This window comes from Calypte anna, chromosome 7, assembly GCF_003957555.1.
Source record: "Calypte anna isolate BGI_N300 chromosome 7, bCalAnn1_v1.p, whole genome shotgun sequence".
Lineage (NCBI taxonomy): Eukaryota > Metazoa > Chordata > Aves > Apodiformes > Trochilidae > Calypte > Calypte anna.
In genome coordinates, this window is record NC_044253.1 from 23,786,616 (window position 1) to 23,811,261 (window position 24,646).

Below are 24,646 nucleotides of genomic sequence, written 5' to 3' on the forward strand. Positions count from 1 at the left end.
AAAAAACTTACGTTTTGGGTCTTCTGCAATGATTGGATTTCTTAGTTCAAGATATTCACCTCCTCCAATCTTATTGACAGCTTTAACACGAAAGTAGTATTCACTGTTTGGGATAAGATCTTTGACTTGCCATGAAAGCTTATTTTCACCAGACATGACCGGGATATATGTTTTACGACCAGCTTCTCTGCGTTCCAGAACATAATGCAGAATAGGAGTACCACCATCAAAGTCGGGAGGTTCCCAGGATACTTTGCAAGAATTCTTAGTTACTTCACTTGCCTTAATGTCTTTACACTGTCCAGGTGGACCTGTTTGAAATAAGAATAAAAAAATCAGTTAACTAAATAGATGGGAAACTGTATTCCTACAAATATGAAATTATATTGCATTTCTTTTCTTTGCGGAAAGTGAATGTTGGTTACATAGCAGATACATTAATTTATATTCTTAAAGGTGAAAAATATTCAGAATTCTTATAGGCTTTTTAATATTTATAAGATGACTATTCATAACAATTGGGGTTTGAGCAGCCACTGACTAGTTAGACCAACTTCGGATACAATACGGGTTTTTTGTGGGATTTTGTATTAATTAATGCATTTATGGTAATCTCTGTGTGTCTGAGCTGAAGTGATTCCTCCTCGTGGCAGAAAAGAGATTATTCTCTTCCTTTCTTCTGTTTGCTTCATGGATAAGTGGTTCCAGATATTTTTTTTTAAATGGAAGATGCCTACTTACGCCTGGGACTTAGCGACCATGAAATAATAAAGTTTTCAATATTCAGGGATACAAGGAGGGTCGTCAATAAGACCTCTACGCTGGACTTCCGGAGGGCAGATTTTGGCCTATTCAGAAGACTTGTTGAGAGTATACCCTGGGAAACAGACCTTGAAAACAGAGGGGTACAGGAGGGATGGTCGTACTTCAAGGAACAAATTTTGAAAGCACAGGAGCAGGCTGTCCCAGTGTGCCGAAAGGCGAGCCGGCGGGGAAGACGACCGGCCTGGCTGAATTGGGAGACTCTGAAAGAAATTAGGGTTAAGAGGAGGGCCTACCAATTATGGAAAAAAGGGCTAACTACTGAGGAGGAATTAAGGAATATTGTTAAGTCATGTCGAAAGAAAATCAGAGAGACAAAGGCAAATTGTGAACTGAATCTCGCCACCTCTGTGAAGGATAACAAAAAGTCCTTCTACAGATACATCAGCAGCAAAAGAAGGGGCAAGGAAAACATCCATCCTTTACTGGACATGGGTGGGAATATAGTTGTCAAAGATGAAGAAAAGGCTGAGGTATTTAACACCTTCTTTACCTCAGTTTTCAGCAGAAAGACAGGTTACCCTGAAGATGGATGTCTTCTAGAGCTCATGGCAAGTGACATGAATCTAAACAGCCCCCCGGTAATCCTGAAGGACACAGTCAGTGACCTACTGCGATGCTTGGATCCCCACAAGTCTATGGGACCAGATGGGATCCACCCAAGGGTAATGAAGGAGCTGGCAGAAGAGCTTGCCAAGCCTCTCTCTATCATCTACCAACAGTCCTGGCTCACTGGGGACATCCCAGATGACTGGAAGTTGGCGAATATCACGCCAATCCACAAAAAGGGCCGGAAAGAGGACCCAGGAAACTACAGGCCCGTCAGCCTGACCTCAGTGCCTGGCAGGGTCATGGAACAGATCATCCTCAGTGCAATCACACAGCACCTGCAGGATGGGCAAGGGATCAGACCCAGCCAGCACAGGTTTAGGAAGGGCAGGTCATGCCTAACCAACCTGATCTCCTTTTATGATCAGGTGACCCGACTGGTGGATGAGGGGAAGGCTGTGGATGTGGTCTACCTGGACTTCAGTAAGGCCTTTGACACCGTCTCCCACAGCATCCTCCTGAAAAAACTATCAGCCCGTGGCTTGGACAGGAGCACCCTGTGCTGGGTTAAGAACTAGATGGAGGGCCGGGCCCAGAGAGTGGTGCTGAATGGGGCTGCATCCAGTTGGCAGCCGGTCACTAGTGGTGTCCCCCAGGGATCAGTGTTGGGCCCGGTTCTGTTCAATATCTTCATTGATGATCTAGATGAGGGGATTGAGTCCGTCATCAGCAAATTCGCAGACGACACTAAGCTGGGGGGAAGTGTCGATCAACTGGAAGGCAGGAGGGCTCTGCAGAGGGACCTGGACAGACTGGAGAGTTTGGCTGATTCCAATGGGATGAGGTTTAACACGGCCAAGTGCTGGGCCCTGCACTTTGGCCACAACAACCCCATGCAGCGCTACAGGCTGGGGACAGAGTGGCTGGAGAGCAGCCAGGCAGAAAGGGACCTGGGAGTCTGGATCGACAGGAAGCTGAACATGAGCCAGCAGTGTGCCCAGGTGGCCAAGAAAGCCAATGGCATCCTGGCCTGTATCCGGAACAGCGTCGCCAGCAGGTCCAAGGAAGTGATTCTGCCCCTGTACTCAGCCCTGGTGAGGCCACACCTCGAGTACTGTGTCCAGTTCTGGGCCCCCCAGTTCAGGAAGGATATCGAGGTCCTGGAGCATGTCCAAAGGAGGGCAACCAGGCTGGTGAAGGGACTCGAGCACAGACCCTATGAGGAGAGGTTGAGAGAGCTGGGGCTGCTCAGCCTGGAGAAGAGGAGGCTCAGGGGAGACCTCATCGCTGTCTACAACTACCTGAAAGGAGGTTGTAACCGGGTGGACGTTGGTCTCTTTTGCCAGACGACTTTCAACAAGACAAGAGGGCATGGTCTTAAGTTGTGCCAGGGGAAATTTAGGTTAGATATTAGAAAGAAATTCTTTATGGAGAGGGTGATCAAACACTGGAATGGGCTGCCCATGGAAGTAGTGGATTCTCCATCCCTGGAGATATTTAAAAAGAGACTGGATGTGGCACTCAGTGCCATAGTCTAGCATCCGTAACGGTGGTAAAAGGGTTGGACTCGATGATCTCTGAGGTCCCTTCCAACCCAGCCAATTCTATGATTCTATGATTCTATGATACTTACCTATGACTTTGACGTTCACTGAGCCAGTTGTGGATGCCAGCTTGTTCTCCAATGTGATAGTGTAAACACCAGCATCAGCATGAACACTGTCTATAACTTCAAGCAATGCAGAAGTGTAGTCACTCTTCATTGTTGTTCTGTCACCAGCTTTCAATTCTTTGCCATCTTTGTGCCATGTTATAGTTGGGGATGGAACAGCTCTGAAGGGTATAGGGATACTTAATTTCTGTCCTTTAACAACAACAATGTCACGAGTTTCTAGATCAATGGTTGGGTTACCTGTAAATATAATTATGATATTATTATAAAGTTGCCAAACAACTTCTTTTAAGTTATGTAAATCTGAAAAAAAAAAAAAAAAGAATCTATTCTTACAGTCTGGGTCCTTGGCAACAACTTTTTCTGAGATGTCTGATGGCTCACTGGCTCCAACAGCATTGACAGCTCTGACTCTCAGCACATACTCTTTGTCTGGAACAACACCTTCCTCCACTTTACATTTTAGATCTTTTATTGGACGAGAATTGATTCGCATCCATTTTTCTGTTCCTGCTTCACACATCTCAACGTTATACCCAAGAATAGGACTTCCACCATTCTTCTCAGGTGGTTTCCATGCAATGCAAATGTGCTTTCGACCTGCATCTGTGACATGTAAATCCTGAGGAGGTGAAGGAGGGCCTGCAGAAATGGAAAAAATTGTGTCATTTTTGTCCCAGAATATCTGTTCTACACCGTACACTGCTTCTATAATTCATACATTGTATATTATACTACTACTTACTTGTTGGATCTTCAATATGAATTAGGTCAGTTGGCTCACTGGGATGACCACAGCCAGCTTCATTTTCTGCACGAACCTGGAACTGTACATCTGTACCTTCAATGACATCAGTCACTCTGAAATTGCAGTCTGGACCAGCAGTCTTGCCAGCTTTTACCCAGCGAGTGGCTAGTTTTTCTTTCTTTTCAATGACATATCTGAATAAATAGGGGAAAATACTATCAGGCACTGAAATATGAACACTTCAGACTTCTTGCTAAGGAAGAAAAGATAAAGACAAACTGAATGCTTTGGGCCAATGGAAAAGTAGGGAGAGTCATGGATGACAGATACAATGAACTTTACTTCACACATCAGTCACTTAGTCCTGGTAGTCCTTGTAGGTCTTGAATGTAATGAGGCTGACATTACTGACAATTCCTGAACTTCTGCTATATTTTCAGCTTTCAGAGACCTGTATTTGTAAAACAATCTCCATGTCACACATATCTTTGTTAATTTGGAGCTCAGTGTTTGGTCCACTGAGAATATTTGTAGATACTTTGTGTGAGTTTATTCAGTTGTGAAAATTCTGCCTATGATGCCTATCATAGGGATACAGGAAATTAATGCAAATTAAGTGATATGGGTTTCCTCAGGCAGATTTCTCTACTGCCAGTTTGTTTAAGCTATGCTTACTGTGACTGGAAGGAGAGGAAGACTGAAAGTATAAAAAAGAAAAATCTAACTGGCATGCAAGGTGAACTTCAGAGGACAGATACTTTAGAAACCAAAGGAAAGAACAAATTTAATAAAGAAGAGAATGAACAGAAAAGAGATTTGGTTTCATCTTAGCTGATTATATGCAGTTTGAAAGAGAAACTAAAGCAGAAATTAAACATAACAGTATTACTTGGTAGGTGGATCTAAATAGCTACAACTCTGGATGAACTGGAGGCTATAATTGCATTAATTTGTTATTGCTATTTATATTTTATTTGTTATTCAGTCTGATTTGATTAGATACTGTTTTGAGGATGTTGGCACACATTTGTTGTTCATGCACATCGGGCCAATTATATTTGCAGAATTTCCACAGTTTAAAATTAAACCCTTAAATGCTTTGTCCACGTGGCTTCTCTTTTACCTCCACCCATTAAGAATTTTGAGAGCAATGCTTCCATTTGTGAAAAAGTCTTCATATACCAGAAACACTACACAAACAAAATGACCTTACCTTTGAATTGGTCTGCCACCATCATTCTTTGGTGGCTCCCATTTCAAATCCACATGATCTTTTTTCACTTCAACTATTGTAAGAGCATACGGAGGCCCAGGGGTTGCTAAACAAATAAACCACACACATTAGAAGAACAGGAATTCATTACACGTAAACTCTTTGTACTGATCACTCAGTAAGCAAATCTGAAACTTACTGAAAGTATCTTTAGCAAGCACTGAATCTTCAACTTCACAATAATCACTCTGTCCAACAGCATTTTCAGCAGCCACACGGAATACATACAATGAACCTTCAGTCAGTGGGCTCACTGTATACTTGGTATCTTTCACTGTTGTATCAACCGTCTGCCAGCCTTTTCGTCTCACGTCTCTCTTTTCAACAATGTAGTTAGTAATCGGGGAACCTCCATCTTTTTCTGGTACTGTCCATTTAAGATCTGCTGTGTTTTTAGTGATATTAATAACTTCAAGCCACCGAGGTGGTGAAGGAGGATCTGTAAAATAGAAAAAAAAGGCAAAACATGTCAGTGTATTTCCCATCACCTTCCCATCTTGGAAGACAGGGAATGCACCAAAACTATTAAAGCTTCTTATTTTCTTAGCTGAAGAAAGAGAGTTTCTAATATTTCATACTTACAGAGCCTCTCCTTGCACAGCACAGGGTCACTGGGTTCACTGGGCTCACTCTCACCAGCCTTGTTCACTGCCCTTACACGGAATGAATATTCTTGTGTCTCCATAAGCCCTTTCACAAAGTATTCAGTTGTGGGAACTCCTTCAGCCACTCTCACCCACTCATCTGTTCCCGTCTTTAATAGTTCAATGACATAAGACTCAATCTTTGCCCCTCCATCATGTTCTGGCTTTGTCCAGTTCAGCAATAATGATGTCTTGCCAACATCTTTCACAGTTGGCTTTCCAGGAGGCCATGGTGGATCTAAACAGGAGTTCAGTATTAATTGCATGATTGAAAAAAAAGATTTTATTTTGTTGTTATTGTGAAGTTAAACTATTAAAAGTGTATTTATTATACCGATTGGGTCCTTCACTAAGATTGGCTCTGTTTCCCTGCTTGGTTTTCCAGGTCCTGCAAGATTCTCTGCCAAGACACGGAACTTGTATTTCTTCTTATTTGTAAGACCTTTAACTCTGGAAATAAAAATTAAGTGTGATTAGACCAAATCTACACATTATCTCACGCGAAAAACATTATTCTCTCTTTTCTTCACACTACAATTTACTTGAAAAATTTGAAAATATCCAAATTACTGCTAATGATGTTTTATGAAGTGATGAATATTCAAAACAGGTATATTGTGAACAGCAAAATGGTGCACACAGACACTAAAGTTTGAGAGCCAGCTTGCTTTTTTTGCATGTTCCATAATTAGTTAACATAAGCATGCGTACAAAAAAAATCCCTGGGTTTTGGCAAAAATGGCTATGCTTGCTACTTTAGAATGGTGTATGAATAACCATATAGCACGGAAATTATTAACCATGACTTTTTTTTTCAATAAAGATAAAAAAAAAAGCCACCAGATGTTAGTTGCATCTAAACTTGTTAAAGCAAGGACAAAAGAGTAAGAAAAATCTAAATCTTGTTTAAAAGGCTACCCTTACACTTTTATGTCCCTGTGACTTATTTCAGACTACAGTGACTATAGTCTTACTTGAATGTTGTATCTTTCACTGGCATTTTATTGCATTTTATCCATTTATCTTGTTCAGGATCATATCTTTCAACCCAGTAGCCAGTTATAGGGCTACCACCATCTTCATCTGGTTCATTCCATGTTAAGGTGACAGAATCTTTAGTGACCTCTGTAGGCTTGAGACCTGTTGGAGGGCCTGGTGGATCTGTATAAATTAAAAAAAAATGAAAAAATGAGACAAAACCCAAAACCATCATATACAGTTGTTTTTTTAATTTTCTTTTCCTATTAAAATATTGTAAGAATTTGACAGTAATTTAATTAACTAACCAAATGAATACTTTGCAATGATGGGGCTACACTGGACTGGCTCCCCAATACCATACATGTTCTCAGCACTGACTCGGAATACATATTCTTTATGAGGAGTTAAATTGGTAGCTCTGAATTGTGTATCCTTAATAGTTGATGACAACTTGTGCCATATTTCACTGTCGGTAGCTCTTTTCTCAAGGACATAGTTGGTAATTTTAGAGCCCCCATCATCTCGTGGAGGATTCCATGTCAGAAGGCAGGATTCATTTGTGATTTCTGATACATCAAATGCAGCTGGTGGTCCAGGTTTATCTGTGGGTGACAAGATGCAAATATTAATCTTCTGCTTGCATACCACAGTACCTTGGTAATTCGTTTGCTAAACGTCATAAAAATATATGCATACCAAGAACATTAACTTCAACAACTGCAGTAGCACGTCCACTGGAATTTACAGCTTCTATAATGTAAGTTCCACTGTCACTCCTTTTGCTGTCTGTAATAGTGACTGTAGAATGATTAGGTTTGGTTTCAATGGTAATTCTGTCATCAGATCTCAAAATTTTGTCAGCCTTGGTCCAAGTAATCTGGGGTTCAGGCTTTCCAGCTATTTTAGCTGGCAGCTCAATTTTAGTTCCAGCTTTCACAGTAAGTCCAGCAAGAAGCTTCACATCTAAGAAAATTTCTGGAGCCTCTGATGTGGGAGAGAATAAAAACATTGTTGTAGAAACAGTATTTCAGAGACTGGTGAAAATAAAGCAACTATTTTAATACAGTGGTTGTTACCTTTTGCATCAGCGGCCTGAATATCATCTGTTGGCTCACTTGGCTTGCTAGCTCCCATTCTATTCAAAGCCTTAACCCGATATGCATACCACTCTCCTTCCTTGAGTTTTGTCACTTCCATTCTGTTCATTAAAAAAACCCAAACAGATATTTAAAGTGGTGACCATGGCTTATCTAGTTGAAAGGATACACATTTTGATGTTAATTTACTTACTTTGTTTCAATAACAGGCTCCCCACATGTCTCCCACTTGTCTGTGCCACGTTGGGATTTTTCTACCAGATAACCCTTGATGCGGGCACCCCCATCATATTTTGGAGGCTCCCATGTTAGGAAGATTCCTTTTGATGTCGGGTTTCTCCATTTAACATTCTGTGGTGGATCAGGCACCGCTATTAAAAATTAAAAACACATGGAGCTTTTAGAAACCAGTCTAATTAAGATATTTTTAATATCTTCCTTTGAAGAAAATAATCAAGATTCCAGAAATGAAAAATCAGTAAAAATGTGAAACAGTTGACTCACTTGCTGGTGCTGACATATCTACAGGTTCATCAATATACGCAGGTTCTCCTGGGCCACATTTATTGCATGCACAAACTTTAAATAAGTATTCTTTCCCTTGAATAAGGTCAGGTACAGTAAACTCTTGATCAACAACATGATCGATAACCTAAAGAGATGGGATATGTTTCTAAAATCAATTTCCAAAGATCAATTACCAAAATAAGACACAAAATTCAGTAGCACATGTGCAAACAATTGAAATGAGAAAGAATGGACTCACCTTGCTCCATGTTTTTCGGCTTACTTCACGTTTTTCAATTATATAGCCAGTAACTGGACTTCCACCATCATCTTCAGGAGGTTCCCATGACAGCTGTACTGTGCTCTTGATTATGTCTAAAACCTTAAGTTCTCTTGGTGCGCTTGGACGAGCTAGAAATCAGACATATTGTATTAAATATTTTTAATGGGAGATTGACAGTTGATCTGTATGTAATCTACCTGCCAGAAGACTTACTCTTCTTAGTCATAATTCCTTCATTATTTCTTAATCATATCCTTTAAATATTAAATATTGAAAACCAGAAAAAAAATTTTTTGAGTATGGATTTCTAGGTTTTAGTTATATTTTAAAATACTTGGTTTACTGAAAGTTGTGGGATTTCATATTATTCACCTAATTAGACTTTAACAGAAGAAATATGGAATGTTTCAATGCTAGAGTACATACATGTCCACTTACCAATGACATTAACATTAATTTCTCCTGAAACAGATGACACGGGGTTTTCTAATGTTAGGGAATAAATTCCCTTGTCTGGACGTTCACTTGGAGTAATTACAAGTTCTGCAGAAGAGGCTGTGGTCTTCATTGTTACACGATCACCCTCTTCTAACACTTGATCACCAAAAGACCATGTGGCAGTTGGCACAGGGTAGCCAGTGATAGGAACACAGATTTTGATTGGCTCTGGAACAATAACTTCCAGCCCATCTTTAAATGCACTTAGGTCCATTGTAGGTCCAACTGAAAAAAGTGGAAAATTAATTAGATTGATTATTTCCAGATGTTTTGAATATGTCTGTGTTGAAGTCAGAAGACAAAATGTCACGCCTTGCTCTTCAGGCTCTTCAGTATAGTACAGCTATATTATTTGCAGATTTCGTAACATATGAGAAATAGTTGTGTCTTATGTGATTAATTATCTGTAATAAATATCATTTGGCTTACCAAAAGTATCATCTGCAGTTAATGGCCCAATAGCCTCTGCTGGGTCAGACACACCAGCTGCATTTTCTGCTGAGACCCTGTAGTAATAACTGGATCCTTGTTTCAATCCCATTACCTAAAAAACAATCATTTATTAATGCATATTTAAAGATGATCTACAGATTTTGAGTACTTTGTTAATGAACAGAACATCTTACCTTAAAAGTAAGATCAGGTACTAGTTTTGTGTTACAACGTATCCACTTGTCTGTTCCTTCTTCTTGCCTTTCAACAATATAGCCTAAAATAGGACTTCCTCCATCTTTGAGCGGAGGTTCCCATGTGAGCTGCACTGATGACTTAGTTTGATCTGAATGATCCAGGTTAATGGGAGGACTTGGTCTCTCTAAAAATAATTTGAAAGAAACAAATTTTTGCAACTGGTAAAGGAGTATAGCTCTGCATATCAGCTGTTTATACCTTAAAGTACTCCTTTTCAAAGCCTTTGCGAAGTTTTTTCTAAACCAGTTTTTTAGGTTGGGTCCTAATTTAAAAGCAAAAATATTTGGACTTCTTATTGAACCAAGTGATAACAAGATACTTTTTATGTGCTTGAAAGTAGGAAAAGTCTAACTGTACATGGTATCTGCAGCACACATTTCTTAACTGAACTTTCCAGCACACAGTATATAAGGAACCAAAATATCCTTGTCTCATAATGCAGTCACAATCAGTGACTGCACACTTACCAATTGGGTCCATAATTTTTACTGCACGTGTAGCAGGACTTGGTTTGCCAACTCCAACCATGTTTTGAGCTCTTACTCTGAAGAAATATTCTTCATTTTCCACAACATCAGTCAGGACAGCTGACAGTTCATCAGCTCCAGTGATCACAGTTGGCTCCCATTTGATGGAAGATCTGTTACGCAGTTCAATAACATAGCCAGTAATTGGAGATCCTCCATCATACTCCGGTGGTTCCCATGTAAGTGTAGCTCCAAACCTGTTCACTTCAGTAACTTCTACATTTTGAGGAGGACCAGGAACATCTGCATTTTAATTTAAGGAGAAAATTAAAAACAAGGTATATGCTTTTCACCTTTTCTAAGAGTTTGTAAAGCTTTTTTTACACTGTCATCAAACACTGAATTTTTCATAAGTGCTGCTCACCGAATTTGCTCTTAGCTTCTACGGGTCTGTCTGTTTCCACTGGCTCACCGGTGCCCACTCTGTTCCGTGCACTAACACGGAAGAGGTACTCAACCCCTCCTTTTTGAAGTCCAGTAACACTGAATTCACAATTTTCAGCACGATCAGTGACTGTAATCCAGCTCTTACGCTTGATATCACGTCTTTCAATAACGTAGCCTATTATTTTACTTCCACCATCACTTTCCGGTTCTTGCCAGGCCAGGCCAACTTCACCATCGTAAGTTTCAGTGACTTCCAAGTTTCTAACTGGACCTGGAACATCTAAAAAAGATATGACAGTATTTTAGGGCACTGTATTAACTCTGGCATAAATAAATGTAAGTGAGGTTGTAATAATGGAAGTACTTACCAATGACTTTTACATTGATGAATGCCTCTGCCTGGCCATGTTTGTTTCGAAGTATAACTTTGTACCTTCCCTTATCTGACTTCTTTGCTTCATAAATTTTGAAGGTACTGCAATCAGTTGTTGTATCAACAGTTGCTGTGGGCAGACTTTCCTCTTCTTTCAACCATTCAGCTTCTGCTCTTGGGTAGGCATCATATGGAACAGTCATAGTTAAAGGCTTCCCAACATCAACGACAAGGTTTTGATCACCAGTCTTGATTCTAGGTGCAGCTAAGGAAGATCAATGTGGCAAATAAGTACTTAAATAATAATTAAAAAACTGAAATATTTGTATAGTCAGGAAAGAGGCTAACTTAGAAAAGTAAAGGAGCTGGTGTGTGAATTCTAATATACCCACTGGATTACTCCAGAGTAACTCAGGATGGTTGGTATGTATTGTGTCCTCCTATAAAATCCAGGGAAAGAGAGTGGCTCTTTGAGCATTTATGTAATGTATTTTTTTAGTCTGATTCTGTGAAATAGACAAATTAGGAATTACGTGCTATATGACTCAAATGAGTAGATCAAATAATTTTCAAGTGATATACAGTGGCCTAAAGAAAACGTCTCCATTAAGCTCAGACACTGAAAAGTGACCTGTATTTTCCTCTACAGTGTCATATAATAAAAAATGTTCGCTGTCTGCACTGTAATTCATACAGACTTGCACTTGCCTAAGCTTGATTGTGTATTTGTTTTAATTCAGTTCTTTGAAAGAGAAAAAAATAACTGTAGCTGAATAGTTATCTGAGTAATCTAAGATTTTATAGAAGAAACACAGAGCAAGCAACTTACCAGCTAATTCAAGTTTAGCTCTGGCTTCTTTATCTTTGGCAATAAATCTGTATTCCCCTTGGTCACGGGGCTTTATGTCGCACACCTGCAGCCTGTGGACCTTTCCTTCACTCATCATTTGATGTTTGTCACCTTGGACAATAATCATATTATTTCTCAACCACTTGACCTCCACACCATCTTTGTTCAACTCTGCCATGAAGATGACATCTGCACCAGGAGGTTCATAAATATCTTGTGGTGGTCGGATGATCTCAACAGGGATTTCTGAAATAAATGTCAATTCATTTGGTGTATTTATTATTTCTGTATTACTAAACAATGAAGAAATAAATTCTATTTATTTATACCCATACCTTCAACAAATAGCCTTGCCCTCGATTTCCTGTCATCCACTCCACAGGAATATTCACACTCATCATCTAGTCTACAGTCTTTTATAATTAGTCTGTGCAGATTTCCATCTTTTTCAAACTGGTATCTTTATGGGGGAGAAAAGGCAGCCATATTTTAGTTTCCAGACAAAGCAACAAAGTAAAACAAGCATGCTTAGCAGAATAACAGGCATAATACTTATACTTAATAATACTCATTAATAAGCTTATTAAGATATACATACTTTTTGCCTTTTCTGATTTCTCTTCCATTTCTGTACCATTTTACACTGGCTTTCTCTTTGGAAAGCTGACATGTGAAGACAGCATCATCAAATTCAGTGACAGTCTGATCCTGGAGATGTTCAGTGAAGTCTGCTGGTGCTTCTGTGATGAGAAGTTCTGCAACAGATTTGTCTTGTCCAGCAGTAACAGTGTATTCACCTTCATCTATAAATCCACAGTCTTTAATGATGAGTGAGTGTTTGTATTTATCAACCTTGTACAAAATGCGCTTGTCAAATGTGATCTCTTCACCATTCTTTGTCCATTTGAGGGTTGCATTAAGGCGATTGACTTTGCACCAGAATGTGACGGTTTTCTTCTCCATGGTCTCAATATCTTCAAGGGGCTCAACAATTTTGAGATCCTCTTCTGTTAAGACAAAAAAACCGCTAAGTGATTAATTTACATCCTCATGATCATATTGTGAAAATTGGATGTAGGTTGATGAAATGATTTTAATACAGTGAAAATTATTTACCTAATACTGTTAAGGCAGCAGAGCTTTTGACGTGTTCGCCTCTCTGGTTTGACAGTGAGATGGTATAGTTATCTTGATCTTTCAGCTGTGCATCTCTGATTCTGAGAGTGTAAACTAAATCCTTCTGGACAGTTATATATTTTGCACTATCAAATATTGCCTCCTCATTTTTGTACCATTTCTCTTTGGCACCTCCTTTATTTACTTCACAGTTGAAGATAATTTCTTGACCCTCACTAACTTGTTGGTCCTTAAGGGGAGTTATAATCCTGAGTTTTTCTGAAATTGAGAGTATAGAAACAAATAAGACATCATGCAGTATAAGGCATGCAACAAAATATCCACCTGCACACTAATAAATAAAGCTTACCAATAACTGTTAATTGTGCTGTAGCTTTAGCTTCACCAACCATGACAGTGTACTTTCCTGCATCTCCTAGAATGGAGTCTTTAACCACAAGTGTTCTCTTTTTGCCATCTGAAATGATGTCGTACTTATCACCAGGCTCTAGGACTGTGTCATCCCTCAGCCACTGTACTGTAAATGCCTCTTTGGATACTGAGCAGACAAATTCAGCTTGTCTCCTCAAGCACCTCAAAGATTTTGTGGTCTGGAGAGAAATTCCTGCTGCAAGTTCTGAAAAGAAACAGTTTTGTAGATATTTCATTTTAATTTTTTACTTATGAAGAGACTAAACCTATCTGTTTATTCTTTGCTGCTTTTTAAGATTTTTTAGGTTTTTTTGGTTTTTTTTTCTAGAAAACGAGTTACCAAAATAACTCTCTTACCATGTACAGTAAGTTTCCCTGTTGTACTAGTGCTTGGGAGTTTACAAGTATATTTGTCAGCATCGTCAGGATGAGCATTACGAATGATAAGAATTCTCTTCCGGCCATCAGAAATGTGTTCAAATCTACCACCATCAGGCACCTCCTCATCTCCTTTAAACCAAGTAACTTCAGCGTTAGGCTTTGGAAACTTCACAGATCAATCTTATAGTGGTCATTTTCATTTACTTCAAGATCAGGAAGATTTTTTGTGAAAACAGCCTCTTCCTCTGCAACATGAATTTAAAAGATGATTCAAGTTTTTCATTAGGACACCATTTTTAGTTTTTCATTGGTTAGATTCTAAAACACTGGGTTTAACCTATTACAGTAAGTAGGCCTGATGTTCGAGCTGCTTTTGCTTCACAAGCATATTCAGCTTCATCATCGAAGACACATTTACTGATAATAAGAATATGTTCTGCACCTTTGGAAATTATGTCATACTTTTTGGCCTTTTCTAATTTCAATGCCATCCTTAAACCACTTCACCTGTTTTAGAAGAAATTAACATGGGTTATTAATACTACACGGTATACACCACAGATTTCAGGTATGTGTTCTTTTGTAAAAACACAATAAATTGCCAATTAAAAAAAATTCTCTAGTTGAAGGAGATATTCAGATTTTAAAAGTGTTATTATTGACCTTGACACCTGGACGAGAAATTTCACATTCAAATGAGCAGATTCTTTTTCTTTAACTTCAAGGTCTGTTAGGGGTTTCAGGAACTCAATACGAATAGCTAGAAAAGAAAATAAAAATTTTAGTGGAGGGAAGTCCCCAGTACAGAAGAATAAATTGCTGACACTAATATTCTTGCCAGTCAGAGGCACTATAACACAAATAGCATTTAGACAATTTGTAGAAAATTTTAAACTACTCACGTTCTACATTGAGAAAACAAGATGTCTTAAAATCCTTAGCATCACAGGTATATGTTTTTGCATCATCCAGTGTGCAGCCATGGATAATGAGTTTTCTGACCCTGCCATCAGAAATTATATCATACTTCTTTGATTTGTGAATTTCTTCTCCATTTTTGAACCATTTAACTTCTGCTTTTTCCCTGGAAACTTCACATTCCAGTATTGCAGTGGCTTCTCTTCAACAGTCTGGTCCTTCAAGTGGTTTAGTAAATTCAACTGGGGGTTCTAAAACAAATAGATTTTGATACAAAAGATTTAAATTATAGCCAGCCCTCTAGTAGTACAAAAATGCCCGATACATATACTGTTCACTAATTTTCCTTGACTGAGTAAATCAAAAATACCTGCTGAGGTTTCAAATTTTTTATATATATATTTATTGTCTATCATGTTCAGTTAATTCAGCTGAATTTCCTTATTTTCAGTCTAGTGTAAAATTAGACTGAATGATATATTTGTCCATGGGGTTTTTAACTCACAAATCATCACAAAGCCTTGCAACTTAGTTTTCCTTGTCTGAACTTATACCTGTGTGATCTCAGTGACTGAAGTTATACTCTGAACCTAAAAAATGTTTTATAAATTCAATTACTAAATTAATTACAAGTCTGTGCATTTTTACTTAGCCGTACACAGCTTGGAAACAAGTGCAAGTGAGAATGCAGTTAATGTTATGTCATTTAATTGACAGTGCAGTTGTGCTCTCAATAGTTGTCTGGATACTCCAAAGAACACACACAGAAAAAAGCCATTGGGAGCTATAAAGACTAGTATTTATGGGTCATCTTGAGGCAAATTGAATACTCAAGTATGCTATGAATTCCTGGAAATCCGAGTGGCTTCTGATTCACCTCCTGTGTCTGACACATTTCCAGTATTTCACCCTCTCCTTATCACTTCTGTGAAGCAGAAATACTTTAAGTGGCTTTTTTAATCAAGAAAATTATCTATCACTCCAATATTTTATGTATGAATCCTACTTATTTGTTTCTACAGTGTTAAGTAACAGCCTATTTCAAGGTGACTCACCGATTGACCGTGAACACTATGATATAATTTAAAATGACTGACTTACCTTTCACAAAAAGATTTGCTTGAGTTCTAAAATCTTTTGCTGTCAGTGATACTTCTCCTGCATCTGTTAACTTGACATCTCTAAGAATAAGTGTGTGAACTCTCCCTTCAGCACGTGTCATTGACCTTATAAAATGCATAAAAAAACCCATTTGTAAGTATCTACAACGAATATTTACAATTTTTAAAATGAGATATAATTCTTATTTATCATAATCTGTGGAATCTAAGTTTTACTTTGATATGAGTTTCTGACAATTTCCTTCTGTATATACTAGATACAGCATGTCAAAATATTTTGAGGATTTTGCGAATAATTTTGACTTTGTCCTTTCAGTTACAAGAAACTGGAATTATAAATTTCCCTTTTTTAAGGTATTTGTGTCCTAGATTTAGAAAACCTAATTCTACTATAAAAGTTCAACATTAGGTGTAGTGGACAAAATGTTTACATTTAGTAGGTACTAATACCAAAATACATTTCTGTGAAGAAGTTGGTATTAGTCCTGGCTACATCTGAAGTAAAATTTCTTAGAATGATATAAAGAAGATTTGGTATCACCTCTCACACACTTTCTTGGTAAAGAAATGCTGCCTGAAATCCTTTATTTCTATTGCTAAAATTACTTACGAACATTCCTTTTCTCCAGGGGGGATGGACCTGGGCGGCGGAAGTAGACAACCTGCATTGTAGCCATTAGGAGGGCTGCTGCTCATTCAGGTCATAAACATTACATAGGTCTTTAAGAGTAACATTATTTTTCTAAAACCAGCATCTACTACTTGACCACATTTTTCTGGAAATAAAAGGGGGAAGTGAGCTTCTGATTAGGAAGAAGAACAAAAAGAAGTCCTTTTTGTTTTCAGATATAAAAGAGGCTGTCTTTCCTCCAAAACAGCCACAGTGTCTATTAAAATTAGCTCTAGTGAGTGCTTATCTGAGAGAGTTTGAGAGGAAACTAAATATGTATTTGACTAAGATAAGAAGTAAAGATAAACTAAGAAATCACTTCAATAAAGGTTATATGTGTACAGCTGGGTGCCAGCTGCAGAGGTAAAAATAATGCTTTAAATTAAAAAAGCATGAAATTAAACACTTGTGCAATTAGAGTAATTCCTGAAAGACAGCAGTAGAAGTTTTTCAAGAGGCTATTTTAAATTGGCAGAAAGTTATACTTCAACTAAATACATGGCTTACTGCTGAATTTCTTCTTGATAAAACATCAGCTGACAGTTTTTGACTGTAAATTGAATGAAAAATCTACATTTTTTTGTTCATGTAAATTAAATGATAGATCAGACAGACAGAAACAAAATAATATTTCCATCACACCGAATATTGAGCATATAATATTTTCTGGCCAGGCAGTAATAACTATAAAGACACTGCATTGATCAAATAGCTTTCCACATTTTTTTTCTAGATTCAGAGGTGATTGCATTGGTTTATTATGTGTTCTTGTCTGGATGAGCTAAACAGTTTTTAATCTGTCCCTTAAATATTGTAAAAGTCACCTATTGCCAATGCAATTTTTTTCTTTTCTGATTTCTATAAACTACTTTTTAATTAAGTGTTTTTATTTAGGCAAATTCAGTGAAGCTCAAAAGATCTAGTAAAAACCCAAAAATAGTACATTAAAATTTGTATTTAAGAGAAAAAAAGTCTACCAAAGTACTACTGGCAACATTATTACAGGTTCTGAAGCTTCACTAGCTCATGTAATGCCTTGAAAGCTTGCTTTGTCTGAGGTTTTCCAAATTATTTTTTCAATTTGCATTATTTCCCTTAGGCCCAGTACATGAAAAAGAGTCTTAAAACCCAGCACTTGTATTTTAATATTTCTTAAATTGTTTCTTTATTGTATTTCCCCTAACTAACTTTAAATAGTAAGTCTCACTGCATTCCAGGCTGCTCAGATCCAGAGTTAAGATCCAGGCACTTGATGAAGGGTTAAAAATAGCTAGTGAGAAGTGCTTGACAAGCAAATCTGCTCAGAAAGTTATCTTGAGAGGCAGAACAAATTCCTGAAATGGAATCTGAATTCTCTTAATCCCCTTATATGCAGAACGGGACTGCAACTCATCAATCGGGAGAAAAAAAAACATTTCCTGATAGCACCTTTCAAAACTCACTTACTGTAACCACAATTAACCTGAGCAAAAATCATTCCTACCCCTGTGTTTCAGCCTCTAACAGACTGAGACAGAAAAATCCCTCTTTTAGTGATTGGTATTTTTGAACTTTAGTTTCCCTTTGCACAGTAAATACTTCTAGCATTATAAGAATACTGGAATTTCTGGGGGGAAAATGCTATATTTAATTTAGTGAGGATTTACCATTCAGCAGAGCAACACTGCCAAATTGCTATGCTTTAGTACTTCTACTGGCAGAGAGTAAATGAGAAATAAAGAAATGGAAGAGAGTTGAAAGAGAGGAAGGTAGAGGAAACATGAGGAAAAAACCAGTTTAGTTTCTTTACCTTGTCACCGGGCTCCAATTTCTTTCCTTGCAGGAACCATTCTACTGGTATTCCCTCATAAGAGAGTTCACAATCGAAGGTTGCTGATTCCCCAGCTGTCACTGTTACATCCTTGAGGGGTCTCAGCAAGCCAATTACTCGAGCTTGGTAAGAAGACATAATTTTCTGATTAGTCACTTCTACCCAAGAAAGAGCTACAGCCCTTATGTACTAATCTCCATGGTGGCTTCCCTCAAGAGAAACAGACATCGCAATGCTGCTCTTTAAATTCCCTAAATAGAAGAGGCCACCCTGGTTTTTTAGGGGGAGGGCTGGTCACCTAAAATTTCCTATTTACAGAGCGTGTTTCTTTAAATTGAACAAGGTCAGCAGGAAAGTTGCCATGCATCTGTCTCCCTGCCAAGCCTTGCATGCCTCTTGGTAGATAAGGCATCTGCTTTCCAAAATAGCGAGGGCTGGGATTGGAGCAGGAAACAAGTGGTCTTCAACTGTGTGGTCTGTCCCTGTCCATCAAGCTCTTCACCCTATCCCCAGATATCACTATGATCCTGTCCTCTCAGGTTAACGTGATATTTTATTACAGCAAAGCTTGTAATACTTTGATTTCATAACAACATATGATGCCAGATCATGAAGCAGTCTCCTTTTTTTTTAATTCTTCTGTATGAATAAACGATATACAGCAAGGTTACAAAACATTTAGGACACTCTCTTTGCAAAAACAAATGAACAAACAAAAAACCCAAAAAACAACCAAATAAAAAAAGGCTTGACTAATTAATCCTTAATTTGCTGCTCTGGAAAGAACTGCTGTGGGTTCAAGATTTGTTCGCCATTCCAAAGAGGCAATGAGTACCTTGTTTCTGCTTATGTAATTAATTGCAGTTTAAAGGACACTCACCTTTCACTCGAAGGTGAGCACTGGACTTGGCATTTGCTGCTTGGAAATCTACTCCACCAGCTTGATCTAAGCGTACATTGTACAGTGTAAGGATGTGCTTTTTGCCTTCCTTCTTGATTTCACATTCCTGTAAAAAGAGAAGTGAATAATTTTTTTCACTATCTCTTCTGTGCTGCTCACTACAAGAGCCCCTCATACCATGTTATCTGTTTTCTCCTCCTCCATTTACAGTACCTAGGTGCACTGTAAGCTGTAATATGTCTTACAAACTTTCATTCATGAGCTTTTCCTTTCAAAGTCTCTTAATACAGTCTGATTCCTCTTAGAACAAAAGGGCAAGAAGCCACACATTAATGCTGGTGAACGGTATGTGCCAGTTGAAAAGCCAATACAACCATATATAGGCCAGTTAGAAGCCTAAGAACAATTAATAACTTGTTCTGTGACCTTTCCTTGAGAAGGGATCTTTTCTCTTTTCCAGTCATCGATTTTCATGGAACTTCTGATCTTTGTGTATTATTCATATTGGTACTGTTAATAGTTACCAAATTATTGCCAGTCATGTTTGTATTGTTTCTTAATTTTCTGATTCTTCAAGCAAGGAATTAGGAATATTTAATTAAACCTTTTATAATTTTAAACCAACTTTAGTCATTATAGTAATGGAAGATTTTGAAAATATGACATATATCTCTTTAAACCAAGCATAACTCAAAAATGAAAGGCAAACGTAGACAATCAAAAGACTGTATTTTTAAATGCCATTATGTTTACAGTGAATTCCATGAGGTTCTTATATTTGAGATACATGATTGCTATGGACTAGCAATACAGTACTTATTTTTGGAAAACTTTTTATTACTTAGGTATTTTATATAATATTTTAGATTAAGTTTAAACTACATTTAAGAAGTTATTAATGAAAAAAGCAATATTTTCAGTAAGTGACCCTTACTGAAAGCAGAAAGAGACTGACTTAGTTTCTGCAGCCACCTTCTCCCTCATACCCCTCCTTCCCACAAACTGTTGAGGTACATGTAAGAAACATTCTGAAACATTTGCTTACAGCTGATTCAGTCAGGGGTTCTCCTTTTAGCTTCCAATTGCCATGGACATCTTCCTCAGAGATTTCAATATCAAACCGGGCAGTCTCTGTCTCAATCACCTCCACACTGTATAGTGGACGTACGACCTCAATATCTCGGTCTGGAAAAAAAAAAAAAAAAAAAAGTGATCCATATCCTCAGTCTCTAACGTACTCTGAAAGATTTCTACTGCAGAGCAATCAGGAAAATACCCATACCTTCAATAATGAGGTTAGCAGAGGTTTGATCAGTACCACAGTCACAAGTATACTGTCCAATGTCTTTCTTCAAAGCTTTCTTGAGGATAAGGATTCTCTTTTTGCCATCAGCCTTAATAACAACATTCTTTGATGTAGTAATTGGTTGGCCATCCTTCATCCATTTCACTGGGGCGTCTGCTTTGCTGATTTCACATTGTAAGATTACTTCATCTTTCTCTACTGCTGTGTAATCCTGCAGCTTCCCAGTGAAGTAAGGGTCTCCCTCTGCAAGCACAAATTAAGATATGTTACAGCCTGAAGTTTTAGTCTTTCAAAAAGGACAGTTGTTTCTCATTTATGCCCTGCACCAAGATTATATACAGTCCTTATAAATATTACAAACTTAAGTTGCAAAAAGAGAAAAGAACAAGAATGAAGAAGAACAAGAGAAAAGAGAAAAGAATGTAAGAAACAATTCAGCAACATTGCTTTGTGCTCTAGGAGTTTAAAAGCACCATTTAGGTATCTAATAGTTAATTTTGCAACAGTTACCTGAAATTTTAAAGTTATTTTAATTGCCCTTTGTAAATGGTCAAATAGTGACCCCAAGACAACAAAGAAATTTTAAAATTTTCAAAAATCACAATGTAGATATAGGCTTAATCAAAATACCACAACCAACCAACCAAAAAATACCCACCAAAGTCAACCCCAAGACTTTCAGATCAGTATTTTCCAGTACTAAGATTCTTGAGATAGTATACATAATGTAAATTCTTTTGGGTATTCTTACCAAGAACAGTGAGTTTAGCTTCTGAGGATTTGTCCATAGCTTCCACTCTAATCTGAGAAGTATCATCAATAGTAAGATCTTTGATTGTGAGAGTATGGAGTTTGCCATCATCTGCCATTGAAACCACTTTGCTGGTATGTAGTCGCTGGTCATTCTTGAACCAGACAACAGGGATATTTTCATGGGAGAGTTCCACAGTGAACTCTGCAGTTTCTCGCTCCTTTTTCGTTACATCCTTGAGAGGACTAACGAATTTCAGCCGTATACCTATAACAGCATACCATTCCATCAGTAATAATGTTATTAATAAATACTACTCAAGGACTATCCTTCCTAGAAAAGCAAAGACTGACAAACCTTCAATAATTAGTTTGGCACTTGTTCTCTTATCCTCAGCCTCAAACATATATTTAGCTTCATCCTCAAATGCAACAGATTTAATAACCAGAGCATGCTTTGTTCCATCTGAAACAATTTCAAATCTTTCATTGGGAGTGATCTCTTCTGTTCCTTTCAACCACCGGAAAGTCTTGGGTTCTCTGGACACCTCACATTCAAACCTGGCTTCGTCCTTCTCAAAGACTTTCACATCGCTTAGTGGAGTGATAAAAATGAGAGGCAATTCTGAAATCAAAGAAGAGAACTTTCAGTACTTTGATAGGTTCATATAGACCTTTCTGCTGCTAGATTTGTTGTAATGCCTTGAGATACACATTGAAAAGTATAGACTGTACCTTTCACTTTCAGATTAGCAGCACTTTTAGCATTAGCAGCTTGGAAAGATACTTCTCCAGTCATGTCAAGATTACAGTTACGAAGAACAAGAGTGTGCTTCTTCCCATCTTGAATGATTTCACAATCCTGAGATAAAGAAATGTTAATATTTTAAGAAACCACTCAGACAACATTATTCATAAATATGATTTTTCTAGTATGAATTATCGTCTATAAAATAAAAATTAAGGCTTACAGGTGAAGGTGTAAGAGTTTCTCCCTTTAGCTTCCATATAGGATGGACATCGGGCTCGGAAATTTCAATTTCAAAGCGTGCTGTTTCACCAGCAAATACTTCTGCTCCATACAGTGGGCGCTCCACATTAATTAAGCGAGCTAGAGAAAAAAAGTTCACATCTATTCACTCACTTATTTTATACAACAGAAATGAAGTACAAGGATATCAACTCTGTCCCTATGCCTTTTTTAAGGCATTCAAATATCAATGTTTATCTGATAAATTTTTAAAAATCTTTACAATCCCCTTCTACAATATGCCTGAAAGCATAGTTATTTTTAGGATGAATATTTTTTCTTCATAGTTAACCCAGATATCAGCTGCAGTGAATTAAACTTTTTTTTTCCGGGCTGTAAATGGAAATAGACAATAATCAGTCCTGCAGATCACCACTGTCTTTACAAAAGCTATGTATATAACTTAAGATATATTGTCTCTTGTAAAACTAGATATTCCAGCTATTCATCATAACTATTTTATTTAAAGGTACAGTTTTTAGTGCTGTATTCTGGAGAGTGTCAGCCTATCTACACTGTTTCATAAAGTTTTCTGTACTTTCTATTAGCCAAGGCATAACTTACCCTCAATGCTGACATTAGCAGTAGTTTTGTCAGTTCCACAGTCACACTCATAAACACCCTTATCACTCTCTGCAGCCTTCTTAATCTTCAGGATACGGCGCAAACCATCCGGTTTTATGGAAATTCTGTTGGAAGCTACTAGTTCTTCACCATCCTTGTACCATTTTACTGGGACGTCTTTGCTAAGTTCACACTCCAGAGTAATGTCATCTTTCTCCACAGCACTGTAGTCTTGTAATTTCACAGTGAAGTACGGATCGGCCTCTAGATATGGCATAGCGAATATAAACCAGTAAATTAGCAATATAAATTTACTAAAAGATTACTATTTTGTCACTTTCTACTTATAGAAAATGTTTGAACTTATTATATACATTATATATAGAGTAATATATATATACTTATATATTATATATGTTATATATATATATATATACACTTTTAAAATTAATTATCTAATTACCTAAGACTTTGAGGTGAGCTTGTGTATTCAAGTCCTTGACTACTGCCTTTATTTCAGAGATATCATCAAGTGTGACTTCTCTCATTTCTAGTTTATGAACTTTGCCTTCTGAGGTAATAAAAACTGTTCTGCTTGTGTGGAGTCTCTTGTCATTTTTGTACCATTTCACTTGCATATCCTCATGAGAAAGTTCAAGCTGAAAGTGAGCTGTTTCACCTTCTTTCACCGTTGATCTTCTTTTTTCAGCCTCACACCTATAAATGTAAACACATAAATATCATCAGACAAGTAAATTAAAGAGACTTTATATCAATTTTACATTTTGTTCATAATAGATATTACAAACAGTTTTGCTGTGCTCTTCTTGCCATCAACTTCAGCAGTGTACTCCCTCATCATCAAACTGAGAATCATTGATTACAATATGCTTCTTTCCATCTGCAATGATGTCAAATTTTTCTCCAATCTTCTATATCATTGCCCTTAGACCATATAAACATTGGCTTCCCTGGTAAGGACACATTCAAACCTTGCTTGGCGCTTCTCAGGGACAGTAACATCTTTTAGGGGCACAGCAAAGTCCAGTTCAATTTCTGGAAGCAAATCGGAACACATTATTTGTGGCGTTCTACATGTGAACTCTGTTTGAGTTTATCATACTCGGTGGTTCATCATACCTTTCACTGTCAGGATAGCTGTAGTAACTGCATTAATTGCCTGATAAAGGACTTCACCAGCTTGCTCTAACTTGACTTTGTGCAAGGTTAGGAAGCGTTTTCCTCCTTCAGCTTTGATTTCACATGTCTGGAGAGAAGACAGACTTTAGTAAATACAATGCCAATGCTTTGCTGCTAGGTATTTAAAATAAAGGGATTCTATAGGTATTTTATATACAGTAAAGAGTCAGCTAGAAATACTGGAATGGTTTTTCAATGGAAGTCAATACTTCCACTCAAAAATAAAAAAATCAAGTACATTTGCGCACTGTTTCCAGTTCTGGAGCTGCCAAAATAAAAGGGCATAGAGCTCCTGGGATGTGTCCAGAGGAGAGACACTAAAATGACCAGAGGGCTGACCATTTTCATCACCTTTTCATCACCTTGTTCAGCCTGGAGAAGAGGAGGCTCTGAGGTGACTTTATAGCAACATTCGAATATCTGAAGGGGGCCTACAAGAAAGCTGGGGTAGGGCTTTTTACACAGGTGTGCAGTGAGAGGACAAAGGGATATAGTTTAAAAGAGGGAAGATTTAGGTTAGGCATTAGGAAAAAATTCTTTCAGGTG

The 24,646-nt window shown here is 37.7% G+C and overlaps 1 protein-coding gene across 1 annotated transcript in view; it reads right to left on the reverse strand.

The window, feature by feature from the left end:
* The window catches only part of TTN (titin), a 245,604-nt gene that overhangs the window by 75,709 nt on the left and 145,249 nt on the right, over nucleotides 1-24,646 (reverse strand). Inside the window, 50 exon segments of the mRNA XM_030454664.1 lie at nucleotides 12-311; nucleotides 3,005-3,283; nucleotides 3,380-3,685; nucleotides 3,789-3,985; nucleotides 5,005-5,110; nucleotides 5,204-5,503; nucleotides 5,647-5,946; nucleotides 6,043-6,158; nucleotides 6,683-6,869; nucleotides 6,995-7,291; nucleotides 7,386-7,673; nucleotides 7,766-7,887; nucleotides 7,980-8,157; nucleotides 8,291-8,438; nucleotides 8,553-8,704; nucleotides 9,015-9,299; nucleotides 9,504-9,618; nucleotides 9,701-9,888; nucleotides 10,232-10,534; nucleotides 10,656-10,958; nucleotides 11,047-11,316; nucleotides 11,881-12,147; nucleotides 12,237-12,361; nucleotides 12,500-12,908; nucleotides 13,018-13,296; nucleotides 13,388-13,654; nucleotides 13,807-13,990; nucleotides 13,992-14,018; nucleotides 14,020-14,075; nucleotides 14,168-14,297; nucleotides 14,299-14,337; nucleotides 14,494-14,528; nucleotides 14,531-14,590; nucleotides 14,733-14,999; nucleotides 15,850-15,969; nucleotides 18,325-18,471; nucleotides 19,230-19,356; nucleotides 20,296-20,435; nucleotides 20,533-20,799; nucleotides 21,308-21,574; nucleotides 21,665-21,931; nucleotides 22,042-22,168; nucleotides 22,278-22,417; nucleotides 22,901-23,164; nucleotides 23,364-23,599; nucleotides 23,683-23,751; nucleotides 23,753-23,833; nucleotides 23,835-23,857; nucleotides 23,859-23,956; nucleotides 24,041-24,167. Of these exon segments, the coding sequence (XP_030310524.1) occupies nucleotides 12-311; nucleotides 3,005-3,283; nucleotides 3,380-3,685; nucleotides 3,789-3,985; nucleotides 5,005-5,110; nucleotides 5,204-5,503; nucleotides 5,647-5,946; nucleotides 6,043-6,158; nucleotides 6,683-6,869; nucleotides 6,995-7,291; nucleotides 7,386-7,673; nucleotides 7,766-7,887; nucleotides 7,980-8,157; nucleotides 8,291-8,438; nucleotides 8,553-8,704; nucleotides 9,015-9,299; nucleotides 9,504-9,618; nucleotides 9,701-9,888; nucleotides 10,232-10,534; nucleotides 10,656-10,958; nucleotides 11,047-11,316; nucleotides 11,881-12,147; nucleotides 12,237-12,361; nucleotides 12,500-12,908; nucleotides 13,018-13,296; nucleotides 13,388-13,654; nucleotides 13,807-13,990; nucleotides 13,992-14,018; nucleotides 14,020-14,075; nucleotides 14,168-14,297; nucleotides 14,299-14,337; nucleotides 14,494-14,528; nucleotides 14,531-14,590; nucleotides 14,733-14,999; nucleotides 15,850-15,969; nucleotides 18,325-18,471; nucleotides 19,230-19,356; nucleotides 20,296-20,435; nucleotides 20,533-20,799; nucleotides 21,308-21,574; nucleotides 21,665-21,931; nucleotides 22,042-22,168; nucleotides 22,278-22,417; nucleotides 22,901-23,164; nucleotides 23,364-23,599; nucleotides 23,683-23,751; nucleotides 23,753-23,833; nucleotides 23,835-23,857; nucleotides 23,859-23,956; nucleotides 24,041-24,167 (9,385 nt within the window).